Source organism: Vulpes vulpes, chromosome 15 (genome assembly GCF_048418805.1).
Source record: "Vulpes vulpes isolate BD-2025 chromosome 15, VulVul3, whole genome shotgun sequence".
NCBI lineage: Eukaryota > Metazoa > Chordata > Mammalia > Carnivora > Canidae > Vulpes > Vulpes vulpes.
In genome coordinates this window covers 4,261,704-4,275,289 of record NC_132794.1, presented here as the reverse complement: position 1 = coordinate 4,275,289, position 13,586 = coordinate 4,261,704, and the positions used below count along the sequence as shown (strand labels likewise).

Below are 13,586 nucleotides of genomic sequence, written 5' to 3'. Positions count from 1 at the left end.
GTGGCTCGCAGTGCAGGATGGTGTCTTCGAAGGGTCACTTACAGTTGCTGATGCCAGGTCTGCCCAGCAAGGGGTGGCGTTTGCAGGGAACAGAATAGCTATAAACCACGGAGTGTTAGTGTCTCAGGGCCCCCGAAATCAAGTGTCCCGCACTCTCGGCGCCTTAGACCGCAGAGGCTTCTCGGCTCCAAGCCCTGGAGGCTGGAAGTCGGAGACCCAGGGTGTCGGCAGGGCTGGGGCCTTCCCAGACTGTGGAGGAGAGTCCTTCCTCGCCTCTTCCAGCATCAGGTCCCCGCCCGCAAACGTGGCATTATTTGGGGAACATACCTCAGGGCACTGTGATGGCTCTCAGGTTGCACAGGACCTGAATCCTGGCCGCAGGGTCACCTGCGACACGGGAGCAATTCCTGCAGGTTCTACAGGACAGTTCAGTTCGACCACCGACTCCTCCCCGCGGCTCAGAGTCCCTGGGCTTCAGCCAGGGACTGAGGGGAGGTCTAGACTCCCATCTGGGAGTGGTCACACCTTCCTTTCTCTTTCCTGGAAACTGACAAAATCTCAGTGAACCAGATTTTTGACACTGTGTTGTGCTTTCAGGAGAAACACATTTCTTAATTAGTGTGGAAGGAAGCAGACTGTCCGCCCCTGGCCTGAGTGGTCCTAGGGTTCAGGCCCAATCTTTGCACTTCTAGGCCAATAACCTTGAAGACCCAGCAGCAGGACGCCAGGTCAAGGGAGGACAAGTTGCAAACTGGTTGCAACTCCTCTGCAGAACCAGGCCCCGGGCAGGTCCCGGAGGCGAGGCCCCCAGGGCGGGGTAGGGGCGCTGACGCTGAGGTTCAGGCCCTCCCACCTGCAGAGCCACCTCTGGGGATTGGCAGGGCTCCGGGGAAGTTCCAAGCACGTGAAAAGCAGGAGGAACAAGCCCTGGGGGCGTGGGGGCCATCTTCAAGATCCAGATCCAAAGTCTACCCTCCTTGATGGTAGCCCTCAGCGATGCGTTTTCTTTTCCTTCTTCTTTTTTTTTTAAAGATTAATTTAATTAATTTATTTCAGAAAGAGAAACTTTAAATACCCCACAAAGCCCCTGCATGTTTGCTCAGGTTCCCCAGGGTGCCCGGGCGCACAGTTTGGGAACCATCGCCTTAGGATCCTGGGTCATTCCTTCTCTTCACCTGCATGTCATCCGGGGGGCTTACCTGTGACATAGGTCACCTTGTCACGACTTGGGGGTGCCTTCGGCAGAGGGGACACTGTCTCCGCGGACCCAGCGGCAGGTTACTCCCTCGGGTCCCCCTGTCCCAGCTGCATCAGGACTGGGTGGATGGTGGACAGAGACACCAGGAGAGTCCAGATTGAGGGTGAGGGGGGAGACTGAGCTCAGGCGAGCCTCCTGAGCTTGTGCTGTCTGTGGCCTGGGTGGACAGACAGCCTGGGTTTTGTGACACATCCTGGGGTCCAGCCGCACCCCTGCTCTGTCTCCTGCAGGAAAGGATGAGACCATACAAAGACAAGGCCCTGTAGTGACCAAGGATGCAGGCAGAGTCTCAGGGATGATGTAAAGCAATTCCCTTGTCCCCCAACTGCTGTCCCTCGGGCCAGACTGCACGTCCTCAGGGGCCAGGGAGCCCTGCCCTCCGGTCGGCCTCCTCCTATCCTCGGCCTGGGTCCTCCTAGCGTCCCACCCTTTACCTACCCTGAGGACCCCTTCTTCGTCTGGCTGCTGGCTCAACCCCTGTAAGCAGATTCCAGCCCGTTCCCCCTGCAGGGTCTGGTTGGGAGTGGGGGCACGCAGGGTCCCCCTTGGGTGCTTTCCCACCCGACGAGAGGGAAGGAGGGAAGGAAATCCGCTCTCTGAGGGCGGCCTCTGTGATCCCCGTGTCAGACGGGCCATCTTTCTCCTGCCCGTGCGCCTCCTCCCTGGCACGCTGTGCCGTGCGTGCCCCCCTTTATCTTGTCCATCTCACCAGAGACAACTCCGTGCTGCTCGCTTGATGGGATCGTGCTGCCTCCATCCCACCGCACACACGAATCCCGGGAGCGGTGTTTCTGCACTGCCCGGGCCTCTCTCTGCACACCCGTGTCTTCAGCTGAGACCTCTCCTCCCGCGCCCGCCAGCTCCCACCAGGAAAGGGAGAGAACGCAGATTCCTAAAGACCATCGCTCGCCTGCCCTGCTGTAAATTGCTCATAAAACTGTTACCGAAAATGGGTTCGCCCCTTGTTGGCCTCCGGGAGCCAAAGGGCACAACCAACCAAGCCAAAGAATAGGACAAGGAGGGGTGTCCTTGGAGGAAGTAAAGGGGAACACGGGAGCTATTTCCCCAAGCAGCGCCTCCTCAAACAACACAACTGGGCAAGGTTTAAGCTGGGGCGCTTGCATGTTCACGAGGGGCTCGTGCAGTGGGGAGCGCAGCGTGCAATTGGGGCAAAAGCCATCTTTTTTTTTTTTTCTCTTTTTTTTGGCTCCACAACCCAGCGTGGAGCCCAACGCAGGGCTCAAACTCAAGACCCTGAGATCAAGAGCCGGTGCTTAGCTGACTGAGCCACCCAGGCGCCCCAGGGGCAAAAGCCATGTTAAGCGCCAGAGTCGGGGTGCTGGGCGACGGAAGCCACGGGGCCGGCCAGAGGCGACGCCGTCAGTTCTGCGCCCCAGTTGGTCTGGCACCTGAGCGCTCAGGGGGTTCGGATCCTGCAGTGACAGCTCAGGAGCGTGTTGGCCAATCTTTGTTTTGAGCCGACGCCGGGACGGATTGACTGTCTCTGATCCCACGAGGCTCTCTCCTGGCTTCGTAGTGGCTGCTGCTTCTTTCGTTCTTTTCTTGCCTTAAAATCCTAAACTACTGGGGTCTATTCTTGTGCAATTTCGACATATCCCAGGACCTTCCGGAAGAAACATGCTTTGGGGAAGTAGTGCTGGTCAGGCCTAGATCCCGGGGTGGCCGGGGCCTAACATGACCTTTCTGAAGTCAAGAAAGTTGTAGCTCAACTTCCTTTTCCTGGGGACCCCTAAATTCTCACTTCTTGCAAAATCGTAAAGCGAGGATAAGACCTGATGAGACACTAGGGACCAGAGCCAAGGAGCACGGCAATGCCCACGACCCTAGACCGCCCATGATTTGCTTGTGAGCCTCCTTGCTGCTAAGGGGGGTGCCCAGATGTATCGCATCCTTCACTCTTGGATGAAGGGGAGCACTCGATTCACCCGGAGAGCCAACACATCCAGCTTGACCCTCTGCAAAGTCGTTTACTGTGTATTTATATCACGGAGGTTAATAGAACTTAAATGATTTCCTTATGTAAACCGATGGATTTGTCCTTGAGGTCGGTTTTACCTAAAAAAAAAAAAAAAAAAAGTGGAGACGTTTTACATGGTACAATATTGTGATTTGTAAGAAACACTATTTGACCATCCAGATGACCAAAATATATTTCTCATATATATCTGGTCTCCGTCCACAGGTCTTGGCTCACAGCTCCAAAGACCATTAGAATTTCCTAAGTGTTGAGAGTCCTAGAGGTATCTTCTGTTATATTGATGAAGGTGACCTCTGGCCCCTGGCTGGTGCCCGGAGGGCTGGCCACGTGGATGCAGGATTGGAGCTTCCGGTCCCGCCTTCACCCCAACCTCCAGGGTGGGAGAGGGGCTGGAGGCTGGGTCACCCAGTGGCCCATGACTCAGTCAGTCCTGCCTGTGTAATGAAGGCTCCATGAAACCCAGAAGGACTGGGTAGGGAGCTTCTAGGTCGGTGAGCTTGTAGGGGCGGGGGGTGGGTGCAGGGGAGGGCAGGGGGGCAGGGGAGCTCCCCGTCCTTTCCTGGGACCCCCACCCCCTTCACGTCTCTCCATCCGGCTGTTCGTTCATATACATCATCGATCACATCCTTTAGCAGGCTGGTTACTAAGCGCTGCCCAGGGTTCTGTGAGCCGCTCCAGCAACGTGGAAGCAGGAGGCCGAGGAGCTCCAATCTGTGGCGTGGGGCAGAGGCTCATGTGGGAGCCGGGGGCGTGCGGCTGCCGTCGGGAGGGGGGTGCGGGGCAGGCTCGGGGGACTGGGCCCTGCACGTGGGGTCCGATGCCGTCTCCAGGCAGACAGGGTCGGAGCTGAGCCCTGCTGGTGTCTGAGAACTGCCTGGGCTTGCAGGGGGAGCCCCCACGTCGGAACCGGACCCGGGGAACCCGAAAAGAGCTGGTGTCAGTGGGCCCAGGGTCGCAGGGTCTCTGAACCTGCTGAGGGGCAGGCGGAAGCGGCCGTCAGGTGAAACCAGGATTCTGCGGGGCAGCAGGATAAGGCGGGGACATGGTCGAGTGGAAAAGCATCGGATGCTGAAAACATCAAAGGCTCAAACTCAGAGAGATGAAGGGAACCTGGAAGAAGCAAACTCCCCGTAGATACCCAGGAAATCATGTTGGTCCCCAGTCACAGGGAAGGACGCTCTGAGAGCCTCTTTCTGGAAAGCCAGCGCCAGGCGATGTGGCTCTCCCGACAGGTGCACGACAGTGTGTTTAGAAGGGGCCGTCCACGCAGGACACCCACCACCGGGACGGGCCGGCTGCGGGGGGGCACCTGGGCATCCTCAGCTCCTGAGTTTCTGCTCCATCTGGTGCTCAACATTCACCCACAGGGGGGACCGGAGGTGCTGGCACAGGATGCGAACAGCGCGGGGTAGAACACGCGCAGGAAACCAGGGTGCTGGCGGTATAGACGAAGTGTCTCCTCCAGGGGAGCCTGTCATTGCCTGTAAGCAGAGGGCACGACCGAGCTCTGGCTCAGGGCACCAGCTGGCACAGGTGTGGACGGCCCTGGGAGTTCGCACACCTACCTGAGCCCTCGTGAGTGCGCCGCAAGTGGGACTGGCAGAGAGGGATGGCCCAGCGGGCGCTGCTGGGGTCCCCAGGAGCAGGGCCCGTCCAGGGTGCTGGTGCCAGCGAATCCTGCCCTAGGACAGTGGCCTTTCCAGTCACTGCAGGGAAGGTAGCGGTCCCTTCCCTCGTTTGTTCATGCGGCCCGAGTCCAGGAGCACCTGCCGCCTGCCGCGTGCCTTGGAGCAGGGGGCTCGGCGTGCAGAAGACAATCCCTGCCGTCACGAGGTGACAGGTGACAATCAAGTAGAGAGCAAGTGACTTTGCAGGTGCACAGATGAAGGTAGAGGACGTCTTCTACCCGAAGGCCTCCCGGGGCTTCCTCCCGCGGGGCTGGCTCCTCCCAACAGCGCCTTCCCTGCCTCCCTCGAGCCCGAACCCAAGTGTCAGGTCCAGTCCCAGCAATGCCAGGAAGGCCAGGGCCCCCTCCCCCCACAGACGAGCTGCCCCTGGACCCGGCTCTCCGAGCACCCCTCCATGAGAAACGGGGAGCTTCGAAGACAGAGAGACAAAGCCTGGCATGGAGCTTCCAGTGGCTCCTTTGTTGAACTCCTAAAGCTTAAAAAAAATTTTTTTTAAAGAACATAAAACAAGACAGAAATGGGCAGGCCTCCTCCCAGGGGCTCCCACGCAGCTGGGGTGGGAGCGGCCCCGAGACGCCCCAGTCCCATGAGCCCGCACTGGGCCTGTCCTCCTGGGCCGGCGGGGCCTGGCGAGCCCGTAGCACTCCACCGCTCTCGGCCCGCTGGCACCGCCACGGTGTCACGGTGAAGACTGCGCAGGGCCGCCCCCACGGCGACTCTGGCCCCCAGGCCCCCGTCCAGCGCCGACGGGTGTCAAAACCAACCCTGGTTTCCGAGGATCCGATTTCCTGAAATCAGATCGTGAAGTTCATCTTCGAGAGACGGTGCCGCCACTTGGTGTGCGAACCACGGAGTCTCCTTGCTTTTGCTCCGTCTCCCGCCCCCAGAAGCAGAGCCTAAGGCAGGAGCCCGTGCGCAGGGGTGTGGGGAGCAGGGTCTGGGCAAGTGCAGCCGACCCCAGGAGGGCGATGGGCCCCTTCGGGAGTGGGCCTCCAGGACCCGGGTAGGAACATGCCCGGCTGTGGGGTGGGACAGAAGTGGTCACAGCCCCCAAGGGTCAGAGCTGGCCTCAGAGGGTTTACTCGGCTCCCCCGCAGGGTCGTGCATGCTGGGGAGCCGGGCAGGTGAGGGCAGGTGCAGGCAGGTGGCCCACTGCGGCTTCAGGGAAGCCCCCAGCGCAGCTGCAGGGCGGGGCGGACCGAGGCAGGTGCCCGAGGGCCGCTCTGCAGGTGGTAGGTGACCACTTCTGTGTCACACAGACACACACACACACACACACACACACACACACACTCACTCACTCGCCCTCCCCACCTGGGGGCGGGTGTCAGCCCCCACGGCTTAGTGGCCGGCCACCCCGCCCTTCCGTGACCTCACCTGTGAATGCGAGATCCCGGGGAGCACAGGGCGGTGGTGAGAATTCAGCGGGTCAGCACGTAGGGTGCAGGGAAGAACTCCAGGACGGAGAGAGTTCTGGGTCCCCGGGCCTGGTGGCAGTCGGCCCCAAACCTGGGACACTGGCTTTGTGTGATCGCTGTGCCTCGCCGTGCCCTTGCCCCTTATCCACGCCACCTGCCCTCCTTACCTAGGCTCCGCTATGTGAGTAGTCATCATGTCCCTCAACAGCTCACAGTGTCACCTGGCCCTCCGCCACACCTTCTGGTGATGACCCTCCCAATGCCCAGAGTCACGCCAACCCTTTCCTATTCCCTGAGCTTATCCTGACCACAGGACCTTTGCACCTGCATTTCCTCTGCCTCCCAGCCAGCCCCCTCCAAGGTTCGCTCCTCTGCTCAGCCTATTTCCTGTTCCAGGCACATCTTCAAAGAGAGCCTCCCCCCGCCCCCGCCCGCCCCCCGCTGCCCGGCCGGCAGTCGGTCAGGAACAATTATTTCTAGTCTCGGGCCTGCCTTTCTTCCACACACGCCATCATCACCGGGAGTTGTACTGTTGAAGCGTTCTTGGTTGGAAGGCTTGTTTGTCTGGGGGGGCGGGGGCGTCTCCCTGCCCGAATGTAGGGGCCAGAGGCGGACACCTTATCTGCATCCCCGTGGCTGAAAGCACACGACACATACCAGGTCCTCCTGTCACTCTGCTCAGGCCGCCATAAACGAAGTGCCGCCGTCCGGGTGGTTTAAACAACAGTTTTATTTTCTCAAGGTCTTGGAGGACGGCAGTCCAAGCTCAAGGTGTGGAGGTGCCCCGGAGGCTTGTCTCCTCGGCGTGGAGACGGCCACCTTTCCACACGGCCGTCCCTCTGGTCCCGCTGTGCGCGTCCGTGTCCTAATCCCTCCCTCCAACGACACCAGTCAGACGGGATCAGGGCCATCACCCCCTAGGACCTCGTTTTGCCTTAACCACCTCTTTATTATTTTTAAAGATTTTATTTACTTATTCATGAGAGACCCAGAGAGGGGCAGAGGCACAGGCAGAGGGAGAAGCAGGCTCCATGCAGGGAGCCCGATGTGGGACTCGATCCCAGGACCCCAGGATCATGACTTGGGCTGAAGGCGGCGCTAAACCTCTGAGCCACCCGGGTGCCCCGCTCTTCTCTGTTCTTATCATTAAGTCCCCAGTGGTGCCCATCAGCAGCCACTGTTTAGGGACAACAGGTGTCCGTGGTGACACCGCTTCCTCCATGAAAGCAGATTCACCCCCCAGATCTAAACAACATCACATAACTCACAAACAAGTGGTTTGAAAGTATAACAAACCGATACACAGCAGGTGTCCCCTGCCCCTTTCCTCCCGCCCCACCCCCCACTGCCCCAGCCCCAGAGGCCTCAGAGGCCTGTCCCCCCACCCAATCTGGCCTGTGTCTCCATGCAGGGGTGGGTTGTATGGGGCTGGGCCAGGCAGGGGCCGGCAAAGGTCCAGCCTGGGAGGGGACTGCTTGGGGACATTGAGCCACTCTGCACCCCGTGTCTTTGCAGAGCTCGCCGAGAAGACTTGGAGGTGCTGAGCAACGGGGAGCGCTCCCGCCGGCTCGGACTACGTGACCACTCATGTCTAAGGCCCACAGTCCTTGGCCATATCGGAGGCACAATGTGGTTATTCCCCGACAGCAACCAGAAAAAGAAATGAATTTTGTCCAGCAGCAGCCGCTGCCATCTGGTGCGGCAGCGAGACAAATGATGTATCCCCCAAACTGTCAGGTGGGAGTGCAGGATCCGGTTTATCTCACCAAGGAGTTCAATTTGCTGACACTGAACCCCCAGCAACCAGGAGGAAGCAGGCACCAACAGACGGCAAAGGTAGGTCATGCAGAGGGGCTTCAGGAAGGGTGCGTTCCAGCCGCTGGCTGGAGGTGAGAACCCCAGCCACGACCGTAAACCCGCCGAGTCTGGTCCAATCCCACCAGAAAAGCTGGTGCCCTGCCGTCTCCCAGGCACCTCCAACGAGCACCAGGGACATACCCAGACTCTGGGGCAACAAGCCTGGGGCTTCTGTTCCAGACGCTGGGGTCTCCCTCCCTGCAGGGGGAGCTTCTCCTGCAGTGTCTGTGGTCACAGGGCTATACGAGGCCATGTGGGGCCCCCATTGCTAACCCATGCCCCCCCAGCCCGCCCCCACGCGGCTGCCCAGGGTCTGCTGCTGGTCCTCCCTCTGGCCAGGAGCTCCCGCCCTGGGTAGGGCCCTGCTCAGCGGGGCACCTCCAGCCCGGCCATCCCTGCATCAGCAGGAGCAAAGCCCCTGCAGGAAGAGGAGCGGGAGGGGGTACTCCCTGAAGGAGGGACGGCCACCTCCTGTCTGCGTCCCGACGTCAGGACAGGTACCCATCCTGCCACAACGTCCCGACGACGAGGACGCTCCCCTCCGCGGCCAGGCTGCCCACTGTGCTGTGCCTCTTCCAGAGCCCCGAGAAGAGCCTGTACAGCCAGTACGAGCAGAAGGTGCGCCCCTGCATCGACCTCATCGACTCCCTGCGGGCGCTGGGCGTGGAGCAGGACCTGGCCCTGCCGGCCATCGCCGTCATCGGGGACCAGAGCTCGGGCAAGAGCTCCGTGCTGGAGGCGCTGTCGGGGGTCGCCCTCCCCAGGGGCAGCGGTAAGCTCGCGGGCCACGGAGCACCCCTGGGGCACGAGCGGCTGCAGACAGGCCCGGGCAGGCTGAGGTCCCCAGCGCGTGGCCCAGGCTGGCGGGGCCGGGGGGGGTCCCCGCTGCCCCTGGGTTTCAGACTCCCCCTTTGGCACCAAGTAGCTCTCGCTGGGCCTGTGTCAGTGGAGGCGTTTTCCCAGTGGTCTCCGTGCGAGCGTGGAGACGTTTCTTGGATCACGTGGAGTTTGTAGAGTCTCGGGTGACATGTGAAGAATGTTCTAGATGTTTGGAAAAGTGATTAGCCTGGATCGTAGTGTGCTACAACACACTGTTTTCCCTTATTATTTTTTTTTTTAAGATTTTATATATTTATTCATGAGAGACACAGAGAGAGGTGGGGGGGCAGAGACACAGCCAGAGGGAGAAGCAGGCCCCATGCAGGGAGCCCGATGTGGGACTCCATCCCACGTCTCCAGGATCATGCCCTGAGCTGAGGGCAGATGCTCAACCGCGGAGCCACCCAGGTGTCCCCACTGTTTTCCTTTAAGAAAAAAATTAAGTGTGTGGAGTTAAGAGGCTGTCGTACATTTACAATTTAATGAAATAAAGAGAAAAGGCAGGGAGGAGACGGTACCCTCCAAGTGGGTTGGGGGGAGGCTCCATCCTGGTCCCTTCCCTTGGTCCCAGACCTGACCCGAACCCAGGGGTTGGGGGCCACCGATGCCGTCTCGCCTGGGCCGCCCCCAGGCACAGAGGAGGGCGTGGGGACCCCGGAGGGCTGCCCGCCGGGCACCCCGGCCTGCACCCTCTCCCGGCCACTGGCAGCGCGGTCCTTGACGTCAGGGTGTCCTGTGAGGTCCTGCTCAGCCCTGCAGGCACCTGATGCATGAGAGAGGGAAGGTTTGGAGCAGTCGCTCCTCTGCTCTGCCCTGGGGTCAGCATCCTGGGCAGAGGTGCAGCTTGGTGGAGGGACTGGAGGCCAGTGACACGCGTGTGGCTCTGGGCCTGTCCCCAGGCTGGAGGAGGAGATGATGCAGCCCTTAAAGGGCCAGCACATGGAGGACGCACGCAGTGCCCAGGGCTTCGCCCAAGAAGCTCTGGGCGGTTCCAGCCTTTCTGAGCTCGGGCTGCACATGGCGCCCTGAGAACACCCTTGACCCACCTCCTTTGGATGTCCAGACTCTTGCCCTGGCTCTTGCTGCCTTCTCCCCGCACCCTCCGACCCCCAGGGTGAGGGGGCTTCGAGGTGGGGGTACAGATCCCACTGCTCCCACGTTTCCACCTGTCCTCCGCCCACAGCAGCCAGCTGGACAGGTGCAGGCCCCACGGCCAAAGCCGGAGGTGCGACTCCAGCCCAAGAGTCCTGGGGGGCCTCAGACATGCAGAGCCTCAGCTCACAGCATCGTGGCAGGGACCGTGGCCGTGGTGGCCTGCAGGCTCTGGGTGGCCACAGAGAACAGACCCCGGGGGCAGCTCCAGACGCCTCTGTCCTCGGACCTGTGACCCTCTGTGCCCGTCCAGTCCAGGCCCCCCATCGCTACCCAGTCCTGGCGAGGGACCGAGATTTCAGACGGGGACCCTGGGGCAGGTCCTTTGGGGTGGTGGGGGAAGGGGGTGAGAGGAGGGGGCCCCGCGAACCCTCCTATTAAAGGGAACTTAGAATGTTCGGGACGCTGTCTCAGGAATTGTGACCCGGTGCCCGCTGGTGCTGAAGCTGAAGAGGCAGCCGCACGAGGCGTGGAGGGGGAGGATCAGCTACCGCAAGACGGAGCTGCAGCTCCAGGACCCCTCCCAGGTGGAGAAGGAGATCCGCCAAGGTAGGAGGCCCGGGTTTCTGCAGGTGCGGCTCCGGGGCCGCTCCCTCGCCGTCCTGGCCTCTTCTCTGCCTCCTGGTCCTCGGGCTTCTTGGTCCCCACCAGCGAGCCCACTGCCTTTCCTTCCAGGCTCTTCCACGGGCTGCTCCTCCTGCCTCGCACGCTGCCCCCTCCTGTGGGAAGTGCCCCCCCGCAGGACTCCCTGCTGTCCTGGTCACCGCTGTCCCGAGGCCCTGCTCTGGAGAGCATAAAAGCGCATTATTAAATGGGGAGCAGGCCTTTCGGAATGCGGGGTGGGGTGGGGGGTCCTGTGACTGGTAACAAACAGCTTGCGAGGGCGACACTTTCCCGTCACTCCCCGGGCTCAGCTCTCCGAGAATCCCATGTCCAGGGCCTCAGATGGCTCAGCAGAGGGATCTCCTCCAGAGGGGAGACGTCCTGCCCCCAATTCCTGTGCTCACCCCTGAATGTAGATGATCACCCCCAGGGCTCTTGCAGCCCTGATACTCCAGGCCTCACTGCCTGTTCCATGGGGGATCCGGGGCTCACTCCAAGAAGTGGAAGAGGCAGGGAGGTGGTGAGGACAGAGGCCACCCTCAGGGACAAGGCCAGGGGACTGGGGAGCTTTGTCCTTATGTCTCCATGCTCCCCCCCAGTGGGTGACCAGCAACCCCTATGTCCTTGGCATGTGTGTCCCACATATCCTGATATTCACCATCGAAACCTCCCCTCCCCTAGACCATCCATCTCAGTTCTGATTTCCCCAAGCCGTCCAGCCCCCGGCCCCTCGGTGTGGCCCCCGATCTGCAGCAGCAACACTGCCTGGGGGCTCGTTGGCCCTGCAGAGTCTCCGGGAGACACCCCAGACCTGCCAGGTCAGGACCTGGACTTTAACCAGGCTCCCAGATGGGCCACACGCACGCGGAGTGTGAGAACCCGTGCCCAGAGCACGGCCACCTGCGTGACTGGGGGGCCCAGCGCAGTCACCTTGCAAGACCCCTTGGTTTAGAATCACTAAGAATTTCAAGACCGGGAAAGCAGATTAGTAAACCAGGAGGGGACCCTTCCGAACTCGGGGCTACCCCGTGACCGCTCGGGCCCCATGTGCAGGAAGCAGGGGCTGGCTCTGAGGTGTGTGCCCAAGACATCTTGGCTGGTCCCTTAGCTGTGAAGTTGACAGCCTGTGGGAAGACTCCAGCGTCCCTACAGGGGGCTGCTCCCGGCAAGGGGCGAGATACCCTTGGTGTGTCTGGTGGCCGCTGCCTGCCCGAGGGACATCACTGTGAGTGACAGGCAAGCCAGGTGCATGCACAGCAGGGCAGCTGGGGTGTGATGGGGGGAGTGGGGCGGGGGAGACATGCTCAGCTCTGCCTCCATGTCCTCCTTCCGGCCTTGGGATGTGCTCTGCGAAGCCCTGGGGTGGAGATCCCCAGGATCCCCATCTGTGTGTCACTTCTTGGCACGCTGAGCCTCGGCTTGCAGGGGTGCTGCAAGCTCCCTGTCGATGGCACTGAGGGGCCCTGACACTTGGGTTTTCGTTACAACTGTGCGTGCCTTTGGACATCGGACCCGGGGACCCTGTCCACCCATTGGCCACGCTCTGGGAGGGCGGAAACCGTCCTCTTGCACCAGCAGAGCTCGAGGCCAGCTCAAAAAGAAAACTTTGTTCTGTCTTTGAACCCTATTACCTCTACGGGGGTGCTTGGTGTCCTCAGGACAGGCGAGCTTCCCCCAGGGTGAGCCACGCCAGAGAAAGCAGGCGGCGGTCACGATGTACTTATTGCTGGTCACACGCCATCATTTCCACCCTATCTTTAGGCAGAGGTCCCTATGTCCAGCCCCCATGCAGGGCTTCACCTTTTGGAGGGAAGAGTGGGGAAGAATTTGTGGAAATTATTAACACTCACAGGAAAATATTAAAAAGCATAAAGAGAGAGACTAGAACCCATCCGTATCCCGTTGTGAACATATTGGTATGTTTTCCTCCAGACTTTGAGGGAGGCTGATGTGTTCAATAGCCCCCGAAGTGGCCCCAGAGACCCCTACAACTGCTATTCCTCCGACGGGTCATTAACCTGGACTCTGGGTTTCCCCTCTCTCGCCCTCCACAGCTCAGAACATCATAGCTGGGCAGGGAGTTGGCATCAGCCATGAGCTCATCAGTCTTGAGATCACCTCCCCTGAGGTCCCCGATCTGACCCTCATTGACCTCCCCGGCATCACCAGGGTGGCTGTGGGAAATCAGCCCCAGGACATCGGAGTGCAGGTAGGCCTTCTGGAACTTGGGAATGGGCCAAGCTGAAGATGGGGAGACTTCTGGGTCTTCGTGGGGAGCCCCGGGGGCGTTGGACTGCCTCCCTTGTGGTGTTGGTTGACCGGAGACGTACGTACTCTTCCTTTGTGTCTTTTGGTTTTTGTTGTTGTTTTTTGGTATCAGATCAAGGCACTCATCAAGAAGTACATCCAGAAGCAAGAGACGATCAACCTGGTGGTGGTCCCCTGCAACGTGGACATCGCCACCACGGAGGCGCTGAGCATGGCTCAGGAGGTGGACCCCAATGGAGACAGGACCATAGGTAAGAAGACAGAACCAAGCTTCCAGAGGACGGGAGGGAGGGGGAACCTTCTTATATATTTAGAAGGTCCTAGAACGTAGCACTATTAGAGGCAAGTGCTGTTCCCAGCAGGAGCTCCGTGGGCTCAGGGTGCATTCACACACCGCGGGTGGCTATCTCCACCCACAGCCAGGGTTAGATGCGTGGCCAGAATTTGGAGGTTCTCCACCCTCC

At 60.4% G+C, this 13,586-nt stretch overlaps 1 protein-coding gene across 1 annotated transcript in view; it reads left to right on the top strand.

Annotated features, from left to right (window-relative positions):
- The window catches only part of MX2 (MX dynamin like GTPase 2), a 34,240-nt gene that overhangs the window by 3,229 nt on the left and 17,425 nt on the right, over nt 1–13,586 (top strand). The window contains exons 3-7 of the mRNA XM_072740033.1: nt 7,879–8,199; nt 8,800–8,992; nt 10,666–10,800; nt 12,909–13,063; nt 13,235–13,373. Of these exons, the coding sequence (XP_072596134.1) occupies nt 7,951–8,199; nt 8,800–8,992; nt 10,666–10,800; nt 12,909–13,063; nt 13,235–13,373 (871 nt within the window). The 5' untranslated portion in view covers nt 7,879–7,950. The remainder of the gene's footprint in view (nt 1–7,878; nt 8,200–8,799; nt 8,993–10,665; nt 10,801–12,908; nt 13,064–13,234; nt 13,374–13,586) is intronic.